The 20,654-nt window shown below is 38.5% G+C and overlaps 1 protein-coding gene across 1 annotated transcript; it reads right to left on the bottom strand.

Moving 5' to 3' along the window:
* Positions 1-14,460: 14,460 nt before the first annotated feature.
* LOC128498041 (cytochrome P450 7A1-like) lies at positions 14,461-18,762 on the bottom strand. Its single transcript, XM_053468314.1, has 6 exons — positions 18,604-18,762; positions 17,831-18,071; positions 16,805-17,415; positions 16,536-16,666; positions 16,025-16,203; positions 14,461-15,876 (listed from the first exon to the last, which is right to left on the bottom strand). Exons 1-6 carry the CDS (start codon positions 18,681-18,683, stop codon positions 15,577-15,579), a joined length of 1,542 nt encoding a protein of 513 aa, XP_053324289.1. The 5' UTR covers positions 18,684-18,762; the 3' UTR covers positions 14,461-15,576.
* Positions 18,763-20,654: the final 1,892 nt, after the last annotated feature.

Below are 20,654 nucleotides of genomic sequence, written 5' to 3' on the forward strand. Positions count from 1 at the left end.
TGGAGGCAAAAACAGATTCCTAAATTGGCTGAAGTAACTCAAAGACAAAGAGCACTTAATGCACACCATAAATAACATAGCGAACATGAGCATATTTGGAATTTTTGTCCTCTAAAACAAGCAGAGGACATCTTCAATTTATGGTTGTATCTACTGCTCTGTTTTATACTTGTTTTTATTTTAGTTTGTTCTTACCGTGTTTTTAGTAATAAAAACATTTTTGGCTGATTGATGAAATTGTAGAAATGTGTATTTTTCTGTTGGCCACATGCATGTGACTATTCTATGTATAATTGTCTTATGTCACATGTGGTGCCTTCTTATTGGGCCAACACAAAAAGAGAGCTAACGTTTTTGGGACCTCAGAGTTCTCTTCTTCTGATGCAATACATGTTGGCCGACTAAAATCAACTCCGACATAAGATCTCATTTTGTTTGGGGCTAATACTGCAATATCCAAGTTCTTACTGTGTATTATTGAAAGTGACACTTTTGAATCATTTCCAATGTAAAAAATACAACAAAAGTAAAAGTTAAAAAATATATATATATAATCTTAATATTGACTAAAAACCATCTAGGTAAATTATTTAAGATCCTACGGGAATGAAATATGAGCCGCAACAAAGCATATATAAGGTAACAATTATCATTAATCATTTAATGCATCACTGGAAATGTCTGATTCCTACCGCAGAATGGATAGACAAATAAAAAAGCATGAAACAAGTCAGCAGTAAGTTATTAATGTACTATATGCTTTTACAACATATGTCCTTTTTTCCTATAAAGATTGCAGCTGGTAACATATTTACAGCTGCTCGTGTGCAAATTCCAAAGTGTTGCCTAGTGGACTGTTTATTTTCCTTTATGAGAAGAAGAGTCAGTGTGGGCTATAATGAATCTGCACTGCTTCTTTCTCTAGTTCAAAAACAATGGTCATAATTTAATAAGGTAGAATTTGATATAACTCTACTATTAAAACTTTCATTTATTTCATTTTTTATCAGTATTTTGTTTATTTGTACTTTCATTATTGTGATAACATAAAATAAATACATTAATATTTAAACAGCTTGCTACTGTTTATGTACTTTTTACGTATTAACGTCTTTATTTTTCCACCTATTTATTGCACCTCAAAGTAATTTAAATCATAGTCCATAATTGTATTGACTGGTAAGCCTCGCATTAATACCACTAATGCTCAAGGATAGTATTGGAAATAATAAAATAAAATGGCTGATAGGGACGTATTATGGCATTGTCTGTGTGGAAAATTGTATATGGCATTTAAAGCAAAAGTTGAACATACTTTTCAAATATATGCTAGCTTTAGATATGAAGGAGCTTTCTGTATAATCCACAACCCTCATTTTACAACTATACGCAACATATTAGTCCTTTCCACTCAAGAATTGATTAAAATCCCCCTTTAATATTTTCTGTTTTGGTATATAAGCCGCCATCATGCTGCTGATTCATAGTTTTGTTACCTGTCAAACTACATATGTGTTTTGTCAATAAAACGGAAGGCGGATGACACTACTACCTTTGTGAGATATTGTACAGAAAAGAAACAAAGAGAAACAATATTTTGTCTATTCTCTTAATGGTTATAGAGTATATCCCCCTCCAAGAACAGCGGATTAAACATGGAGACTATTTTACTTAGAAAGGAAGCAGAGTGGATGTTTAGGTTGAATATGGTTCTCCCCAGTGGACTGAATGATGAGTATTTATTAATTTATCTTGTTATAAAGGTAAGAAGCATCCCTCCCTCTTTCTTTTGTTGCCTCCTGCATGCGATCATATATTATTCCTGCAAGGTAAAATATGATGTAAGTTCATGATGTAACTTCTCTTGACTTCAAAAAAAAAGTCTTCAATAGATACATTGATTTTTTTAATGCTCATTTTCTGCTCAGCCTTACCTGGATTACCGGTTTCCTAAGAATCTTTAACCACATTAACAGGATCCTTCCATACATAGATTCATTTACGTTACCATTATAAAATAGATCTTACATTATTAATTATTTCAATGTTGGCTAGAGTAAAATAGAATATAGCTAAAGTATAATATAGATGGATTTATAATATTGTATTCACTATAAAATTATCTATCTATCTATCTATAAAGGGTGGGGTGATTTGGCACCCAGGGGATCCAAAAAGTAGATAATATCTTGGGCTGTATAAAAGGGAAGTATGTCTATCTTTTTATTTGCCTGTACCTTTGTTTTTTGCCCTGACAAATGCCTTGCATGACCAAAACGATAGCATAATAAATATCCGATTTTTCCAAATTGAGACACTGAATGTGCGCAGTCTTTCGCTTTTATTTTTTGCAGTCCATGTAATTGGAATGCTAGGTATGCCCCTTTAACCACTTGTACCTCCTTATAATTGAACTTCCATGCTCGAAGTAACTAGGCAGCATGTGCACCGACCGACTGACATAAGTTTAGCCTTGACACAAACGGGATTTCATTTTTATGTAAAAGTTAGTGAAAATAATAGATTTGGCCAGTCCTTCTGATGTGGTTGAGCTGATAGAGAGGAACGTTTGGAACTTTTAAAGCAATAAGTGAAAGTTATTAGCAAACTTCAATATGATTATTTATTGTACTTTGCCATTTTTGGGCAGAATTCTGTTAAAAACCTCTTTACCAGATCAAAGTGTTATTTACACATACAGTTTACAAACAGTGCAGAGTGAAATTAGGACTGGAATCAGTGTAAAAATGTTATCAGATCAATACCAGGAACATAGTAAGTTATATCTGTTTGCCTGTGGCCTTGACCATCATTGAAGGTTATCTGAAAACTCTGAACTTTTAACTCAAGTCGCTGACGTGGAGTATTGGGCAATAAAAACCAATACAGACCATTTAGACAAGTTCACTTTGCACACTCAGCATAATTAAACTAAATAGAAATGCAGAGGGTTAATCTGAATTGTCTATAGGTAATGTTTGAAACATTCTATACCATAAATGTATTTATCATGTATTTGAATGTAATTAAATGTAATGTGCTGTGATTTAGAATTTTATAGCATATAACTGCCATGGATTCATTGGAAAGTTTATTATTATTTTTATTATGAATATTTCTGAAGTTAAAAGCACTTACATGGTACACTGTACATGAAAAGTTAGTTGCTGGGAACCAAAAAGAGAACTAAAATGATGTTATTAATGTTCTGTGGAGCAAGGCCAGATTAATGAGGGTCTTGGTTGTGCAACTGTACGTGGCTTGTTCTGTCCCCTCTGTGCACTAGGATATTACCTGATATCACAGTGCTCCATACCTTAAAGCATGCAGCACCTTTTAATGCATCCTACAGAGGCTGTGCGTGGTTGGTTGGCTCAGTACTCCATACAGTCGGGTGAAAATGAAAGTGCACCCTCTATGGTTTTACATATCAAGACATAATATGGACCTCCCACCGACATCAGCAGGACCTCCCACCGACATCACGGTACCTCCCCCCGACGTCACGGTACCGCCCGCTGACGTCAGTGAGCAGTCCTGGCTGCATCCCACAAGGAAGGGCTCCGGGTAGCCGGAGCCCAGAAGTTCCCAGGTATGGTCATGTGCTGTTGTTCATCTGAGGTTGCATTTACCTATTTTTTTTTTACTTTCTTTTTCACATGACTGTAGTGTCGATGGACCACTTGGGAGGATCAGTGATTTCCCCTTTTAACTGGCCAATTGAGCAGTATCACTACCCAATAGGGTGATTGGTGCCCTGTTATGTGTCAGAGGGTCTGCTGTCCCGGCTGGTCCTGTCGCCATAGGCCTAGATCTAGTTGGCATATGCCACTGGCCACACTAACAGGGGAACTTTCACTGTCAGAGCTTTTAGTACAACTAAACTATATTTCATGTTTTCCAATCAGTGTAATTGTTTTGCAAAAAAACAAAAACTGTCTGCGCTTCTCACCCTACTAATGTTGGCAACAAATATATAAACATAATATAAATGAGAGGTTTTGGTTATATGAATTGGCTAAAGCATAATTAAGTTTACCTGCCATTTCAGTAAAATAAAATCACAATATTAGATCATTTCTGGAGTCCTTTTACGGGGTTTCTATGCATGTACCTTTTGTAAATGTGTGTTGTACATACCTTAACAGGACACACTGAGAGTGTTGCCTACCAAGTGTTTTGGGGCTCATTTACATACCTGGGAACTTTCCTGGTTTGAACCAGAGATTGACGGGTGAGCACTGCTTCTGCGGTTCTCCGGGTCAAGACCCAAATCCTCTGGGTCGCGGGAGCGGGGTCTTTGACACGCCCTGCTCCCCACCCATTTTTTCTTTTAAATGGGGGTGTTTCCAATGCCGTCAGTGCGAACGCCCCCAACATCAGCGGGAACTCCCACTAACATCAGCGGGAACGCCCATCGACGTCAGCGGGACCGCCCGCTTATGTCAGTGGGTAGTCCTGACTGCGTCCCGCCAGGGAAGGCTCCGTGTAGCCAGAGCCCAGATGTTCCCAGGTATGCTGATTTATAACCAAGCCACCTAGCTGAACTTGGGGTGAATGGAGCCTGGAGTTTGCTATGTGCATATATCCATACATGAAACCTGCTTTGCATCCATTCTTGCCAATGACCCCAAAAATATAGGGTGAAAGATGTAAGTATATACCATCTTGTCATTTTTTATTCTATTAAAATAATATTGTTATAATATAAACCTCTGAGCAGAGTTTCAAGTGAGTTGAATTTACATAGTTTAGAGACAGTAGAATATATCTATTACAGGTCATCCTTGAAAAAAGTTTACATAGGCACAGAGATTGTTACAAGGTTAAATGAAGCGTCATATAGTGATCTGCAAATTCAGATTAAGCCATGCTCTCTTTACAAAAAACAGAAAAAATGCAGAAATACAGAGAGCGAGGAGAGGGTCACTTAACAGATAACACTCTCTATTCAGACAGCTTAATCTTCTGTCAATAAATAGTTTAAAGTTGTGTATTTATTTTGAACATTTTCCAGCTGGCTCAAATTCCTCTTTGTTATGTCAAAGCCAAGACCAACATTGTTGTGACTGAAAATATTAAGAAATTATTTTATCATGTGTCTTGTAAAACTTTTTTTTATCATTATCTGTTTGAAGTAGGCAACCTAAAAGTCCTTGATACATTCTATAACTTGGAACATCCCTCAATGAAATCACTGATATTTGGTCATGCCAGATTCTCTATAGCTTGATGGTCTACACGATGAAGCTGTCTTTGATTGTGTCCCCACCAGGCCCTGGGCACAGCGCCACACACTCACTGTAGCTTGCTACCGATGTTCAGATAAGCCCAGCGGCGCGATATGTGAGCATGAAAGTGGCGCATATCCTGCATATAACTTAAAGTCATCAGGTGGCCGCTGACCTTAAAATGCCAAGGCTGACAGGTTATGTTTTGCTTGCTGAAGAACTCTGAAGCTCTTTTCTAATCAATTACGGTTTTCAAGATCCTGTATCATCAACAGTAGATTCAAGTTGGAGAAGCCTGAGAATGATGGTACAATAGTTATCAAAGAACCCTAAAAACCTTCTGTAAATAAAAAGAACCATAAATTCCTTTAACTGGGTTATATATACATATTTTTCCAGAACACATGTTACATGGGAAATTACTTTTCCAATTTAAAGCAACATAAGAAAGCTATGACTAAAAGAAAAAGTATACACAGATCATAACATTATGTCCACTGACAATCTTGTTATCATGGCACCTGTCAGTGGGTGGGTTATATTAGGCAGCAATTGAACATTTCGTCCTCAAAGTTAGAAGCAGGAAAAATGGCCAAGCGTAAGAGTCTGAAAAACTTTGACAAGGGCCAAATTGTAATGGTTAGACGACTTGGTCCTTATCCGACATGTCTCAGCAACAAGAAAGAATGTTACAGATGATGCTGGATTCACAGGCTCCGTACCCTGGACCACATGTTTCTTTGTAGCATATTCTGTCTTCCCTTTAACCAGTTCTACCACAGTCCTGGCTGACTTATTTGCATCTTAACTCAGGGTATCTTTTCATGAACATGTAAAGGACGTTGGACACAGTTTCACATCGTTATAAATAGTTTTCAATTTATTGTTCTCAGCAAAACCCCATACATGTGCTTCTGAATGTTTCTCCTTGCTTCTCTATTACTCCCAAAAGAAAAGCCCATTCCTTAGGAACCAGAACTTATGTACATTGAGTGTGTATGTGTTACTAATCATTTGGTTATGGGTGAAGATGGATTCTTTTGGTTTTGTTAATTGTTTTGTGAATTTTGTTTCCTTTTGCATCAGGCATTTTTTATTTTATTTTTTGGGGGACCATTTTTTTGAGCCAAAAATGGGGATCAATGGCTTAGTGGAGCATTGCTTTATGGGTCCTAAAAAGGTATGCAATGTTTATTTTCCCAGAGGTGTTTACCCTTTAAGTGTCAAATTATTTTCACTATTCACCTTCAAGGCACCCAAAGAGTGCTTACATGGACCTTAACCCTTCACACTCCAGGGCAAAATGGAAGGAAGAAGAGTGACACACAATGTGGTCTGTGTCCCATTTTTTGTTTTTTAACCCCACCTGCCCAAATGGCACTGGGTGAGGCGCAGGGATACCCTGTAACAGCTGTTATTTTTTAACCCCTCATCCCACCAGGAACAGGATGGTGATGAGAGGAAGGCTGATGATCCATCCTTCCCATAGATTAATTTTAGCATGTTAATCCTCTATCCCACTGGGAAGAGGATTGGCTTTATGGTGTACATCTAGGTCACCCCAGAGGTTTAGTCCCTGGGCACTGTCCACTAGGATTTACAGGCTAATGCACAACCAAGAGGAGAAGACAACTCATAATGCAAAAATCTAGCCAGTAAATCAACCAGATAGAGTTTAATCCTAAATTGAAATTGAAGCCTAGGACTGGTACACAAATAGGAGACACGTGTGTCACAAAAAACTTTGTGGCTGAGAAGAACATGTCTACCCAACAAATGATTGGACAGTACACATCTGTGGGTGGAGCCCTGGGCACTTCACAGGTAAGTGCGTCATCCCCCTTGAATACTTCAGTAGGTCCCCACTTCAGATAGAGATCAGTGTTCCCTCTAAGCTGTGCTTTCAGAGGGAGGGCACACGTCAGAAAATTGTGCGCACAACCAGTAGCGTACCTAGCAGGGTGGGGCGGTCCGCTACTGGTTGTGCGCACGGCACCCCTCCAGAGACGGACAGTAAAGTCCGCCACTAGAGGAGCAGGCTCGGTTGGGGAGATCCAGAATCTCCCTCTAACCAGCTTAAAAACAATCAAGGGAGGGGGAGGTCTGTTAATGCAGACCTCCGATCCTGCTCCCTTGCCATGCGCACGACAACTAATGCTGTGCATCGAGATTTGATGTCATATCCCGGCGCACAACACCGAAGCCACGCCCACCACCTTCACTGCACCGGAAGGACAGGACACAGAAGAAGAAGAGGAAGAATTAAGAGGAGGAGGAAAAGTGACAGAGAAAAGGTAGGAAAACATCCAGTGAGAGTGTATTAGTAAGTGTGTGAGAGTGATGGGTGTTATGCTGTAGTTTATGCTAAATGTTTGTGAATGAGTGTGTGTAATAGCATGGATGTGTAAGTAGGGGGTGTTAGCATGGCATAGGGAGGCTGTAATCACATTCCCATCATGCCCAGGTTCAAACATGTACTGGCTGCCTGGGCATGATAGGAGTGTGATTGCTGTTAGCAATTATATATATATATATATATATATATATATATATATAATATTGTTGTTGTTGTTTCTCTAATTTTGGCTTAGTATATAGGAATAGGTGTTATGCTGTACCCAAGTCAACGTCTGCCTCAGTATATAATGATAACAGTTATGTTGTACCACCGTCAGTGTCTGTCTTAGTATTTAATGATAACATGATAATGATTCTGCTGTACCCCTGTCAATGTTTGCCTAACGATAGAAGCTATGCAGTTTTAAAGTGTGTGTGTGGGGGGGTGCCACATACAGGATCTGACCCAGGTGCCAAATACTCTAGGTATGACCCTGGGCACAACAGTTTTTCCCAATTAAATTATTCGCTCATAATTTACTTATGCAGTGAGAATTCCACCTTTTTTTAAAAAAAAAAATACAGTAAGTAACACTGTTGTGTAACTAATACTATATTATCACACTACAATGTAGTGTCATTAACCATGAGTGAGCTGTACCAAAAATATAGAATAACAATTTAAATTTAACATTTGCAGAAGCATATTGTGCGCACAAAATTTTGGCTCTGTCAGGATTCCACCCTACTAGCCTGGATCATGCAACAATTATTTGCTGTCATGTGTGTCTGCACACACTAGTGGCCGCTCTTCCTTCTCTGGAGCACCAGTTATTGATTGCTTGGGACAGCTGAGTCTGATTACCTGAGTGGAACCTGGCCAATATAAACCTGCCCTTCAGTCAGGGCCTTTGCAGTAATGTGTTTAGACCGCTGTGCTTTGGCCCTGTACCCGACCCTGTGTTGTTCGTGCCGTCTGCCCTGCCAGTGGGCTGCCTGCTGTCTACCCTGCCAATGGGCTTCCTGCCGTCCGCCCATCCAGTGGGCTTCCTGCCGTCTGCCCTGCCAGTGGGCATCCTGCCAAGAGACTTACCACCTGTACTTATTGTTCCTGTCACCTTCTTCAATACAGTGCATTACAAAGTATTCTGCCTGTGCTGTGTTTCATTGCACCTATCTGTATCATCCCTCTAGCCGTCATGCATCGTGGGGTACAGACAGAACACCTTGTATCCCCTGCGACTGGGCTCCTACCCGACCTGCTTACCAGGTTCATGACAGGCTCTGGGAAAATGTTTGCATAAGAGAAATTTTCTGCGCACACCACCTAAGAAAAATTAGGGGGAACATTGGTAGAGACCCTAGAAGATCCAACCCGTTGTTTTCGCTAGGTAGGGAATGAAGGGCTGCCTATCCCCCCATGGGAAGTGTAGCCCCTGAAGGAGAAGATTGAGGATTTAGTATCCACTGTGGTCTTACACTTTGGAGCATTGGATCACTTTTTTTTCATCAACGACTAAGAAGCATGGATCCCTTGGTCTTCATGGAAAGAAAATTAACTGAAATGAATGTGTGCGCCCCTGCATTAATTAAGCAAAAATGAGATGAAGCATTAGTGATTCAATTAGGGATTACTGATGCATCATCCTGGAATTTCCAGTTTTTAACAAAATACTTTTCCTAACTCTATGGCTTTCAACACAGACTTTGGAGAGTAGTTTATATGTTTGGACAATCCTTTTAGAATCTGACAATTCTATCAGATAGTTTAGCATGTGATTGTGTTTTGACCCAAAGTACTTAACCAGTAAAGAGAAGCGAACTAAAGTTACCCTTACTTAACGGATACACTGAGTAACAACCTAAGGTTACTAGGTTTTATCTTCAGAGGTTACTTTTGTTCATTTTGTAAGATGTAGAATGTGACTTTTTTGGAACAAAATATGTGTTTTGCTCGCATGTGACAAAGTGAACCAACTTGTTTCTTTATATAAGCCTCAAATGTACAGCCCTTTGCGCTCTGCAAATGTTTTTATCGATCAATGATTAAATTGTTTTTACAGGTCCATATGATAAAACTAATCCCAGAGGTTTTTTATGTAATCTTAGGACATGTTTATGATAATATAAGTGTATGCATTTCAATTAAAACCTAATGTGGTGGACATCAAACAGGGCGGGTCACAACTATGTTTAATAAAACAATATGTAATAATATTATTTATAGAAAATAAAACGAAAGTGACATCTTTACTCAAAAGAAATGAAACAATATCTAACACAAAATATGTGAGCATAGCAACTCTTTGACCTAAAAATAGTTTCATTGGTGTTATAACAATATTATTTATGATGATAGAAAATATTATGTTATTTATCATGATCCAAACATGTGGGTCTTATCAAAAAGGTTGTAGGCCTTAGTGAGCATAAGTATCCCCTGCTTTCCCAACTAGGGTGCAGGTTACATGATAATTTGTTGTCCAAGGTCAAAATAACCACGACTGGAAGTCCACCTGTTCCAGGTCACTTGGATACCATCCGTCAATTCCTGTGTTATTCCAGCTAATGCTCTGTTACAAATCCCGTGCATATGGGCCCTGCCAGAACAAGTAAAAAAAAGTCTGCTCTGCTACTATGCAAGATGAAGTCATTTCTATATCAACACAGCCCCTTTGCATTCATATTAGTCTTTGGGGGATGCCTCCCTGAATAGATATGTATGGATATACTTGGAACACAGAGAGTTACACATGAAAAAGACTCTTAGTGTAGTAGGGTGTGAGACACCTCTGGTGAGATCTTTTGTGCATCATTGTGCAGTGTACTTAGTCCATCCTGGACTAGAAGACTGATTTTGGCTTGTTAAAGCCTGAGCCACACACCGCAGAACTGGAATTATCTTATTTTTCAGCAGCAGTATTTTCACATCCGATGGTGAAAGCTCTGAGGCTCCGCTGTAAGCATTTGCCTCATTCTAATCCCATCTGAGCTGCCTATAGTTACGTAGGAAAAACAAAAATGTATTAACTTAGTTTAGTTTACAAAATCATTTCTATTGTTTCTATATGGGTTATTGACACGTTTTTGCTAAAGCAAAGTTGATTAAAGAGGGACACTTTGGAGGTATGATATAACGTTTCTCATCATTTTCATATATAGGGTATGACGCATCACATATAACACCTCATTCCCTCACAGCTACCACATTTAACAACACACTCCCTCACATATAGCACCTCACTCCCTCACATCTATGACATATCACCTCACATTTATTACACTGCTATGCCACCTGAATTTGTTTTATGTATAACAGCTATGTATTTCTTTACGCATGCTTCTACAAACATGTCTGTTCTGAATGTATAAGGAGTGAAGCTAAACCGTTTGACCTGCTCATACACTCGAGTGATAAGATTAGGTATGATACATGTAGTGATTAAAAACAACTCAAGTGAGAGAATATCAATGGTTTGCTATAGGTTTTAGTCCTTCTATATCTTTCTGTATCTTAAATACAGGCATAATCAAGGACGGAGCAAATTAATAACATACAATGGGTCTACTGTTCCGATAAGGAAAGACTTTTCATTATCAACTGAGGGTAAAATACCGTTAAATATGTTCATTTGTTTGTTCTGTTTATTCTTTTCTTAACCGCAAGTTTGTAATTCATAATACAGGAATAGTTTACCAACAGCTTCCGTAATCTTATTAAGCAGAGATTTATGTAGAGTGTATAAAATTCTATATGGGCATGGGCATCTGTAGAAAATGTTTTTGGGGAGAGAAAAAATATTACCCAGCTCAAAGGTGGGGCATAGGCAGAATAAGAAGGAGTGTGGGTGGGAATTCACATAGCCCACACCAAGTCAACAGAGTGAGAAGAGCATTAGAGGGGCTAATAAACTGTATCTTATTAATTTATTTCTGGTTTGCAGCCAAATGGCTGCTAGCTGTCAAGCCACTACTAGTGAAACCAAAATAACACAGATTAAGCTAATGACAGCCCATGTTATAAAATGGGGCAAAATAATTCCTAAACTCCAAAACATTAGCATACATATACACACAGATATATCATTCAAACTTCTTTGGATTAAACTTGTGCATGTCCAGCAAAATTAGTTCAACCTTATTGTTTTGTTTTTGGCTATTCATTTTGAACAAGGAAATTTGGAGGATTTGCAATATTTTCAATGAGGGAGGTCCCTGATGCCTAGATTTTACATTGCAGGACCACCATCACCAGCAACAGAAGCACAACACCAATGCATATATATATATATATCCAGCAGCATTCTATGGGACTGAATGACAACAAAAATGGCACCAATGATTGAAATTGATCCCTCAGTAAGGAAAGTGATAAGCAACAGTAGACAGAAACACCGAGCCACATGGTAAGGGAATGAATTTTCTCCCAATGAGCAGTGAGTGGACAGTTGGTAGAAGAACTACATTTCAGTTTGAATATTGAGTGCTGAGTAACCTAATTTGGGCAGATTGACTTTCAAGAAAGCCATCTGCTCCACTAGGTTATGAGGAGCTACCTACTGTTAACTGGCAGCTGGTGGACTGTCCAGCAGATTCCAGAAGGCAGACTGGTAAATTTTCTGTGGTCCAACAATGAGAGGAGGCAGCCTACCAGCAACTAACTTCCTTGTGAAACCTTAGCTTTTAGCTAACTTCCCCTCCCGTTTGACTTCATGCTGACAACTAGATGGTGGTGCTCAGTTGTTGTAGCGTCTCCTCTAGCAGTCTTTGTGGCTAGCGCTTGTTCCTTGTCTATGTATATAATAATTTAGAGTACTCTTAAGGAGCGGCCCTGTCAATGAATTTCCATAAGGACATCCATGGACTAAAGTGTGGCATGCACCAAGCCTATTACCCCTGGAGACACTGGTCTATGTGTTTTTAAATTGGTTCTTACCAATCTTACTTCCCATCTTGGCAAATCACAAGGGATATTTAGCTCACTAGGAAGTTGTCAAATACAGTTATACAGCTTTCTAGAAAAATGTTCCAGTTTAAATCCATGCCCTATCAGCATACGTTGTTACGTTCTGCCCAGGCTGCGGAGCTGCATATCTGTCCTGTTGTAGTTTCTCTGTTTTGCTTTGATCCATTCCTGGATTTCCTTTTGCTTTGTTCTATTTTCCATTCCTTGCTTCTGTTCCGGCTCTTTGCTTCAGCTCTTCTTCCTTTATTAGCAGTCTAAGGTATGTCTCAGTGCTATGTGTTTGGTTTCCATGTTTGGTTTGTTGTGTACCACTGTCAGCAGGGATTAGCGTTAGGACCCACCGTCATTGGAGTACTTTGGCGTAGTGGTGGGCTAAGCATACTATGGCCATATCATGTGACGGAATCTCCAATAGTTATCATGTAGTCCTAGGCTAGTTTCTGTATTCATGTTTGTCTGTCTCTTATGTACCTTTGCCCTTCTTCCTTGAATCATCTGAGGATTCCGGTTCCTCTCTCCTCTCCCCATGTCCCAGTTAAGATTTCCTATCCTTGCTTAAAGGAAGAAGCGTCCGAGGGTTCCGGCTCCTCACTCCTTCCCCTGTGTTCCTTGCCTTCTTCCCTGTCCTTTGTTGTGCCCTGTACCATGTATGTCTTGTCTGGTTATGTTTATTCCTTGTCTTGTGCCTGGTTATACCTTGCGCTATTCATGTCATGTTTCTAGCCACTTCTCCTGTATATCTTATATCATGTTTCTTGCCTGGTCTCCCTTTCCCTTGCTTGTTATGTGTCTGCTGTATTAACCTTTGCCTAGTTTCCATTCTCCCAGCCTGCAGCATCCTGCTCGTGATCCTTGTGATATTCTTCATGCCTGCTCCAGGGTGCCTGCAGGATTCGTTTTGTTTTGGACTACATCTGCTGCCATATCAGGGTGCTGGTGTTTGGCTGCACTAACCTAGGTGCTTAACGCCTGGGCGAGTGTGGTCACCCTGCAACCAGGCCCTGCCCCAGACTCCACTGCTGCATCGTGACTCCTGCAAACAACCATCGGGCGCGCTGGGTCCTTCCAGCCATCAGCATGGACCCAGTCCGTGACATACGTGGGAACTTCTGGGCTCCCGCTACCCGGAGCCTTCCCTTGCGGGACGCGGCCAGGACTGCACACTGACGTTGCCATAGGTTTTGAATTTATTGTTTTATTTTTATGAATTTGTGAATTTGTTAGTTGCCTTTGTTTAATGTAACCTTGGAGATGTGTCATTATGTTAGGTTATCCTCATACTTAATAATTTTATCACTCCACTGTCAACTCTATGCCTTTCAATAACTCTATGTGGCGCTCTGTGCCTGTAGCTTGTTATACTATTATGCATATTTTTTTTGACAATAAAGGAGAATTGATTAAAAAGTAAATTTTCTTTAATCCTTCAATTAATTTCATTTGGAGGAGACATTATGAATCACCATTTCAGCTTGCTCCTTGCTTGTGCACACCATTTATAAAAGTAGTTGCTCAACTTCATTCAAAATGAGATCTGTTTCATTCTCATCCCAAATTGTAGCTGCGTTCCCCTCTAGAGATTCCTGACTTCCCGCATGCTTTCTATCAGAAACAATAAAGCCCACTTCAGGTTTAGACTTTTCAGAATTCAAGTTTCCAACCTACATATCAAGTATCCTTCCTTTTAATTATTGTATGTGTTTATAACTGGACCCCATATTCTACATCATGTCTAATGAATGTCCCAACAACGTTTTCCCCTAATTGTAGTACTATGTTTACAGAAATATTAATAGAAATGTTTTTACTAATACGAAGAGTGAGGCAATACAAATACATTAAGCCAGACAGATACAAATATACTCCTAAATCCAACAAACAAACCTTTTTAAATACTTAAATAAAAAAAACAAACAGCAATATAGCTTTTAGTACAAATCATAATTATTTTATTTACACAAAGGTTACATGTAGTTTGTATGTCTACATAAAATAAAGGGTAGTCTCTGTACAAAGTCGATTTTGTTAAATGGTGAAATCCCAAAGAACGTTGCTGCCTACCCTGCAGCATTGCATTGCAAAGTAAAATATGCACCGGGTTACAAGAATGAAAGTGAGTTGTAAACATTTTGAAAAGATAAGAGACATAAGAGACAGACAATTTACAGATAATAACTATATATATACTAAGATTTCGTTCGTAGACACATGGCCGGGGAGCCATCTTTTTTTTAGTTTATGGCACAATAACAGAATTCCAAAAGATCATATTTACATCTAATAATAATAGCTTAAAGACAATATACAGCCACCATGCGGCGCAGCAAATATTCACATTATTCTAGCAGCAATTTTCAGATAATTACATAATTTACAGACATATGTCCATTTACTATGGACCTCTCATTGTTCTTCCTTATTTCGGTATATGTTGGCATACTAAATAGCTTACAATTCATAATTTATTATTCGTCCTCAATTTTAGACCTATACAAAAATGGATTCAGTCTAAATCAAAGAAACATATAATTTAATGGGAGGTATGAACCTTGTTTATGTCTACCCAAAGCTTAATCTATCTGTCTCAGACAGTCCCACTATTTAATTGCATTATTGAATTTGATCCATTTAAGGGTTTTAATTGAATGTGTTGTATTATAGAGATAAATCATTCTGGAACACCCTTCTGATTTAGCCTACAAGCATCTTTCCCATTTGTTAAAAATGGGAATATCAAAAACACTATGCATTATGAAAGTGTAGGGTACAGTTGAGTTGGCCCAACAGGCAGGCCACTGGCTAGGTGAGGCTTGGGCAGATGAAGAAGGTGCTTACAGATAGCCATGCCTTGTTGCATCTCATGGTACCATATGAAAAAGGCTCTTCAATGTGAGAAATTGAGCTGTGAGTACATACATATTAAAAGTATTTTGTGCTGTTCAACCCAAGCACTATAGAAATGACTGAACACTTTTAATGTCAAACTGCTTCAATCACTTAAACCTCTAAAAGCTGACATGCAAAAGTATGAGCATCTACTGTTTAATGGGTTTTGAGTTTGTATCTGAAATCGATATCATGTGTTGGCTGCAAGATCCCTAATCCTGCTCGGGACTGATCTAGAGGGGGAGACTTTATGTTTTTCTCTACAAGTTCCATATCAAAATAAGAAAGCATCAATGTCAGTAACTGCTTAATCTCGTGCACGGCGAATTGGCGACCAGGACACTTGGTTTTGCCAGAACCAAATGGCAAATAGTAATATTTCAGCTTTCGCCCTTTCAGATAAAAAGTGGTCTTTTCTTTCATGTTTTCGTCAACGTAGCGGTCATACTTGAACGACTGAAAAATAAGACAGAGAAACAAGAAAAATAAATTTTAAATATTTCGTATATATTATGATTTCTGGGTGGGCTCTTGTAATAAATGTCAAGAAACAAACCCCATGCTGTTGCCTTTTTAATTCAAAATGAAACACATGATTACTCACCAGAGGATCTTCATAAATTTCGGGATCTAAATGCAGTGTCTGTGGGTAGAGTGCCACTATGTCATCTTTCCGGATATTGTATAATTCATTATTGTCCATTTGTAGAGTAAAGTTCTCCTTAGCCACTCTTATATTGAGAGATGCACTGGATAATCTCATAGCCTCTTTAATGATGCTATCTGTAGAAATCAAAATCAGATAATGGTTAGTTTATTGTATGTACTATGTAGTATAATTCTACACTAATAAACTTGACCAAGTTATCAAAGAGCACTAAGGAACATTTTAGGAGATGTACCTTATAGCAGAAGGTTGTTTTTTTGGAGTATTTATCTTATTGAAAATTTTGGTGTACCATAACTATATTTGGAGTAAACTAAAACCAGATATATTAATACCAACATCACAAACTGTGAATGAATGATACTGAATGTGACACTCAAGCTACATTCCTCGTTGATAATAAATCTCTCATTTAATAGTTTTTTGTCATGTATGTGAATCAACTTACCCAAAACAGGCATTTCATCTAATTGATGGCGATTAAGAAAAACGCACTTTCCATCAAAGGTGACTTTTTGGGAGGCCTTCTCTAAAACTTGACGGACCTCCTCATTAGCTGCTTTCATTGCATTTGGGCACCTTTTTAAATAAAATGAAAATATAAAAGGCATACATTAAAAAGTATCCACTGTGAGTAAAAAAAAAACAAGAAATGTTTAATATGGTCAAGCTTGGAATTTGTAATTAGCTGCTATGCTTCAATAAAACTTTTTTTACCTGAGAAGATAAAACACACTCCAGAATGTGGCAGGTAAGGTGTTGGCTTGGGAAGCCCAGAGGAGCGCAAGGTGAGTCCTTGCTTTATCTGTGTCACTTAAAGTAGAAACAGTGTCATTTAAGAACATCCTGAGTGTGATAAGGTCTGAGATGTCGATCCTCTTTCTCAGGTTCTCATGTAGCAGGTCTTTGGCTAGGTTCTCTCTTGCGCTGTAGGCAGATTTGAAGACGTGGATTGGCAGACCTGCTACAAGGGCAGGGAATATTTTGTCGAATTCTTTGAAGTTTTCTAAGGCATTTAGGATGAGTGCTCTCTGTGCTTCTCGTCTTGCAGCATTCGCATCTTCTTTGGAATTTAACTCTTTTCCAAAAAGAGTTATGTAACCGGACTCAAACATGACACGGTAGCAGAAGGCATACAGTCCTTCGGTTACCCAATCTTTGCTGGTTAGTTTAAATGCACTGGGCTGCAACATGGTGTGTTGGAGATTTTCCATCATAGATGAGATAAGCGGGTCCAGAGCATCACCCTGGAGTGTTTTCCGAAAGGTTTCATGTAGATCTTCACTTGTTTTTCCATCCAAGGGATCCATACTACAGTGACCAAATGCCTGGAAATCCCACACAGATAATACAATTTTACACAAATGCTTATGTGAAAATTACATTTTATTATATTTGAAGTAACAGATAACATAGCATATACAACAAATGCGTACATTATCCATATTTTTGGGTGAACTGTCTCACTATTTGAGATAGTGTTGGCAATACAAGGTATTGCAAAGGATCAATCAAACTTTTTACTTTTTTGACTGCTCGTTACAATACAAGAAAATAAATTGTTTATAACATTATTAACTATTTAAAAGTCAGCGGGATTCTTTGCAATTACTAACTGCATTTTAGCGGCTTGATAAAAAATGCTTGGCAAATCTGATGATTTTGTTTTACAAGGCAATTAACAGACCAACAAATTAAGATAAAAGTACTCAACTAAATTTAAAAGAAGTCTTAATTTCATACCTTGGCAGAAGTTGCAAAGTGGAATTTCTTCCAATCGAAATGTCTCCCGGAACGCATCACTGAGTTAAATGAGAATGGGTCAGTGATAAAGTGAACAAACTTTCCAGCAATTTTGCAGGTGAAAATGTGGCCGTGTTTGTTTTGTCTTGTTCTTAGAAATTCAAGTGGATTGGCTCCAAATTGTAAGGCACATCCAAGATAAGGGATTAACCCATTCTCTAGGGGTGGCTCTCCTGGCTCCCTAAAAAAGAAGGAAACAAAGGATGTATTTTAACTAAACTGCCACAATAACAATAATTTAGTGCATTACCAAGTGAAGGTGACTTCAAATCTCATGTTTTTTTCCTTACAAGGCAGCCGAATGTAACCAACTGGTATCTCTCCAGATGTCGGTGAACTGCTAATCCAGCAATCTTTAGCAAGACCTTTTATTATTGGAGATTATGCCGGCCACTAAACGGGCCAAATCAACAACAGAAATCAAAAGTTTCAAAAGTGAGACCTGAAGCAACTCTTGGCATGTACTCACAACAGGGTTTGTTTCAAGGGTTAAGTCAAAATTGTTTCTCAGTTAAGGTTAAATGCCAGTCATTTTGTAACAAAAATAAACGATAAGTGAACATGATATAAATCAATTAAAGTAATTGCTACAGAAATATATATGTAATATACATAATGCATTCCCATATAATTAATGGAAAGTGTAGAACAGTTGTACAGTGCCATAAGAAAACTACTAAATTATCAGGAAAATGATGATATGTTTATCTTACCTTCTTCTGATACCAACAATGAGCCAGAAGAAGCAGCATAGGGCCACCACTAGTCCCCAAATGAGCGATATAGTCAGCATCTTCCCTGGTGTTACTTGCAGGTATGGAAGGTATGGATACACACTGCCAGCCTTTAGCCAAGAACAGTGCAGGACAACAGGACACAGGGCTAATCTTTTATACCCACACAAAAAAAGGGGTTGTTTAACTAGTGAACGCAAGTAACCGAAGTAAGCTATTAATTAACCTCTCAGCCATCGGGCAACTCTTTTATGGACCTCTATCCCTGACAGGTATTTGTTAAAAAAAAAAAAAAAAAAGTCAGAGGCCTAACCTAGACCATTGCAGAAATGGCCTTGAACTTAGACCATGGGCATAAGCTGAACCTCCAATGTAAGCAAAGAATTGTAATACTTGATAATTCGAAGGTCTCTGAGGTGTGTTCAAATTTCTCATGCAACTTTACTAGCTGCTGACTATGTAAATAGAGCGGTGATTGCAGTGCAGATACCTAGCGCAGCTTGCAATTCCTAGATTAACTGTATGTTTTTAAAGGAAAAGGGTAAGATAAATACATTTTTACAACACAACTTAAACCTATGCATATAACGCTTCTTTGTAGAACAAATACATCTATTATGATTTCACTGTTCTGACCAAAAACACTGACTACCTTTAGGTTTAACAAATTGTTTTACTTAAGTCCACAACTTTGTGGCGGTGAGAGAAAAATTGCCATGTACATTTTTTATTGCTCATCTTGGGTATTCTTTATTGTAATAAACATTGACAAAAATATAGGTTGCCAGCATCAGGTCTCATCAACAACTTTGCACATAATTTTTTTTTTTCTAATTTTATACACAATAATGTTATTGACAGGCATGTTCTATCCTGCAATGTAGCATTAAGAAGGACATACACAACCCTACGTTGATGAATAGTCAGGGCCGGTCCTGCCACTGAGCAGAGTGGGGCACTTTGCAGCCCCAAGCGCCTTTTTTTTTTTTTTTTTTTAACCCCTTAAGGACAATGGGCGGTCCCTAAACGCATTGAAAATAATGCACTTTGAGCCCGTACATGTACGGGCTTTGCCATTAAGGGGTTACAAAGGGGGGGTAGGGTAGATAATAGGGAGGGAGATAGGGTAGATAATGAGAAGGTAGAGAGAGGAAGGGTAGATAATGAGCAGTGGCATCGGCGGGGGGGCATCATTTCAAACTTCGCCCCAGGCGGCACTATGTCTTGGGCCGGCCCTGTTAACATGCATGCAATATGCTTTGCATAGAAAACAAGAAAATGTCCACTTTTATTAAAAATGATAGTTAACTTGGCGGAGAACGGTCACAACGTTGGAAAAGTTCACCAGAGAGTCTCCAGACCCTCTAGAGAACTCTGGCTACACTTGCAGGTTGAATACAGGTACTGCATTCAACCATGCAAGTCAATGGAGCCCAGCTTTCTAATCACTATGTGATTAGTAAAATATTTTAAAAATAAAAATATGGGGAAAAAAGCTTTAAAAAAAAAGTAACATTTAAAAATTATTATGCATCAGAGGAACCATCCAGTTCCAGCAAAATGTTAAAAAAGTCCAAAAAGAATAAAATAAAAAATACATTTTATTATTATGAGCAAGTGCTAAAATTAGCGCTGTATCTTCCCAAAAATCTTGACATGGAAAGTAAAAGCATTTCAAATGGGGTAAATTAGAGTGGCTGGGGGAAAAAAGTGACGCATACCTGGAGCTATAAATTTATAGCCAAAGTACAATTTGTGTGGGGAAAAATATAAAAAAAATTACTACCAGAAACTGTGGCAAAGGCTGGTGGTAGAATCTCATGCATGGAAAGGGTTAACATACTAGCATTTGAAATACCTTGGGGTGTCTAGTTTTCAAAAATATATGGTTTGATGGGGTAAATTGAATAAGCCGGCTTCAAAGATGGTCCTATTAGGACATGGGGGCAGTAGAATAGATGTAAAAGTTCCAAGTTAAAAAATGTGCACTTTCTAAATGTGGCGTTTTACTTCCCAAACAACCCGACAAA

This window comes from Spea bombifrons, chromosome 5, assembly GCF_027358695.1.
Source record: "Spea bombifrons isolate aSpeBom1 chromosome 5, aSpeBom1.2.pri, whole genome shotgun sequence".
NCBI lineage: Eukaryota > Metazoa > Chordata > Amphibia > Anura > Pelobatidae > Spea > Spea bombifrons.

Excerpts from the sequence above, each read along its gene's own strand:
- LOC128498041 (XM_053468314.1), bottom strand. The coding sequence starts at position 18,683 with ATGCTGACTATATCGCTCATTTGGGGACTAGTGGTGGCCCTATGCTGC. Across the intron at positions 16,204-16,535 it reads AGATGAAATGCCTGTTTTGG|ATAGCATCATTAAAGAGGCT; the intron begins GTAAGTTGATTC and ends TGATTTCTACAG. Across the intron at positions 15,877-16,024 it reads AAATTTATGAAGATCCTCTG|TCGTTCAAGTATGACCGCTA; the intron begins GTGAGTAATCAT and ends CTTATTTTTCAG.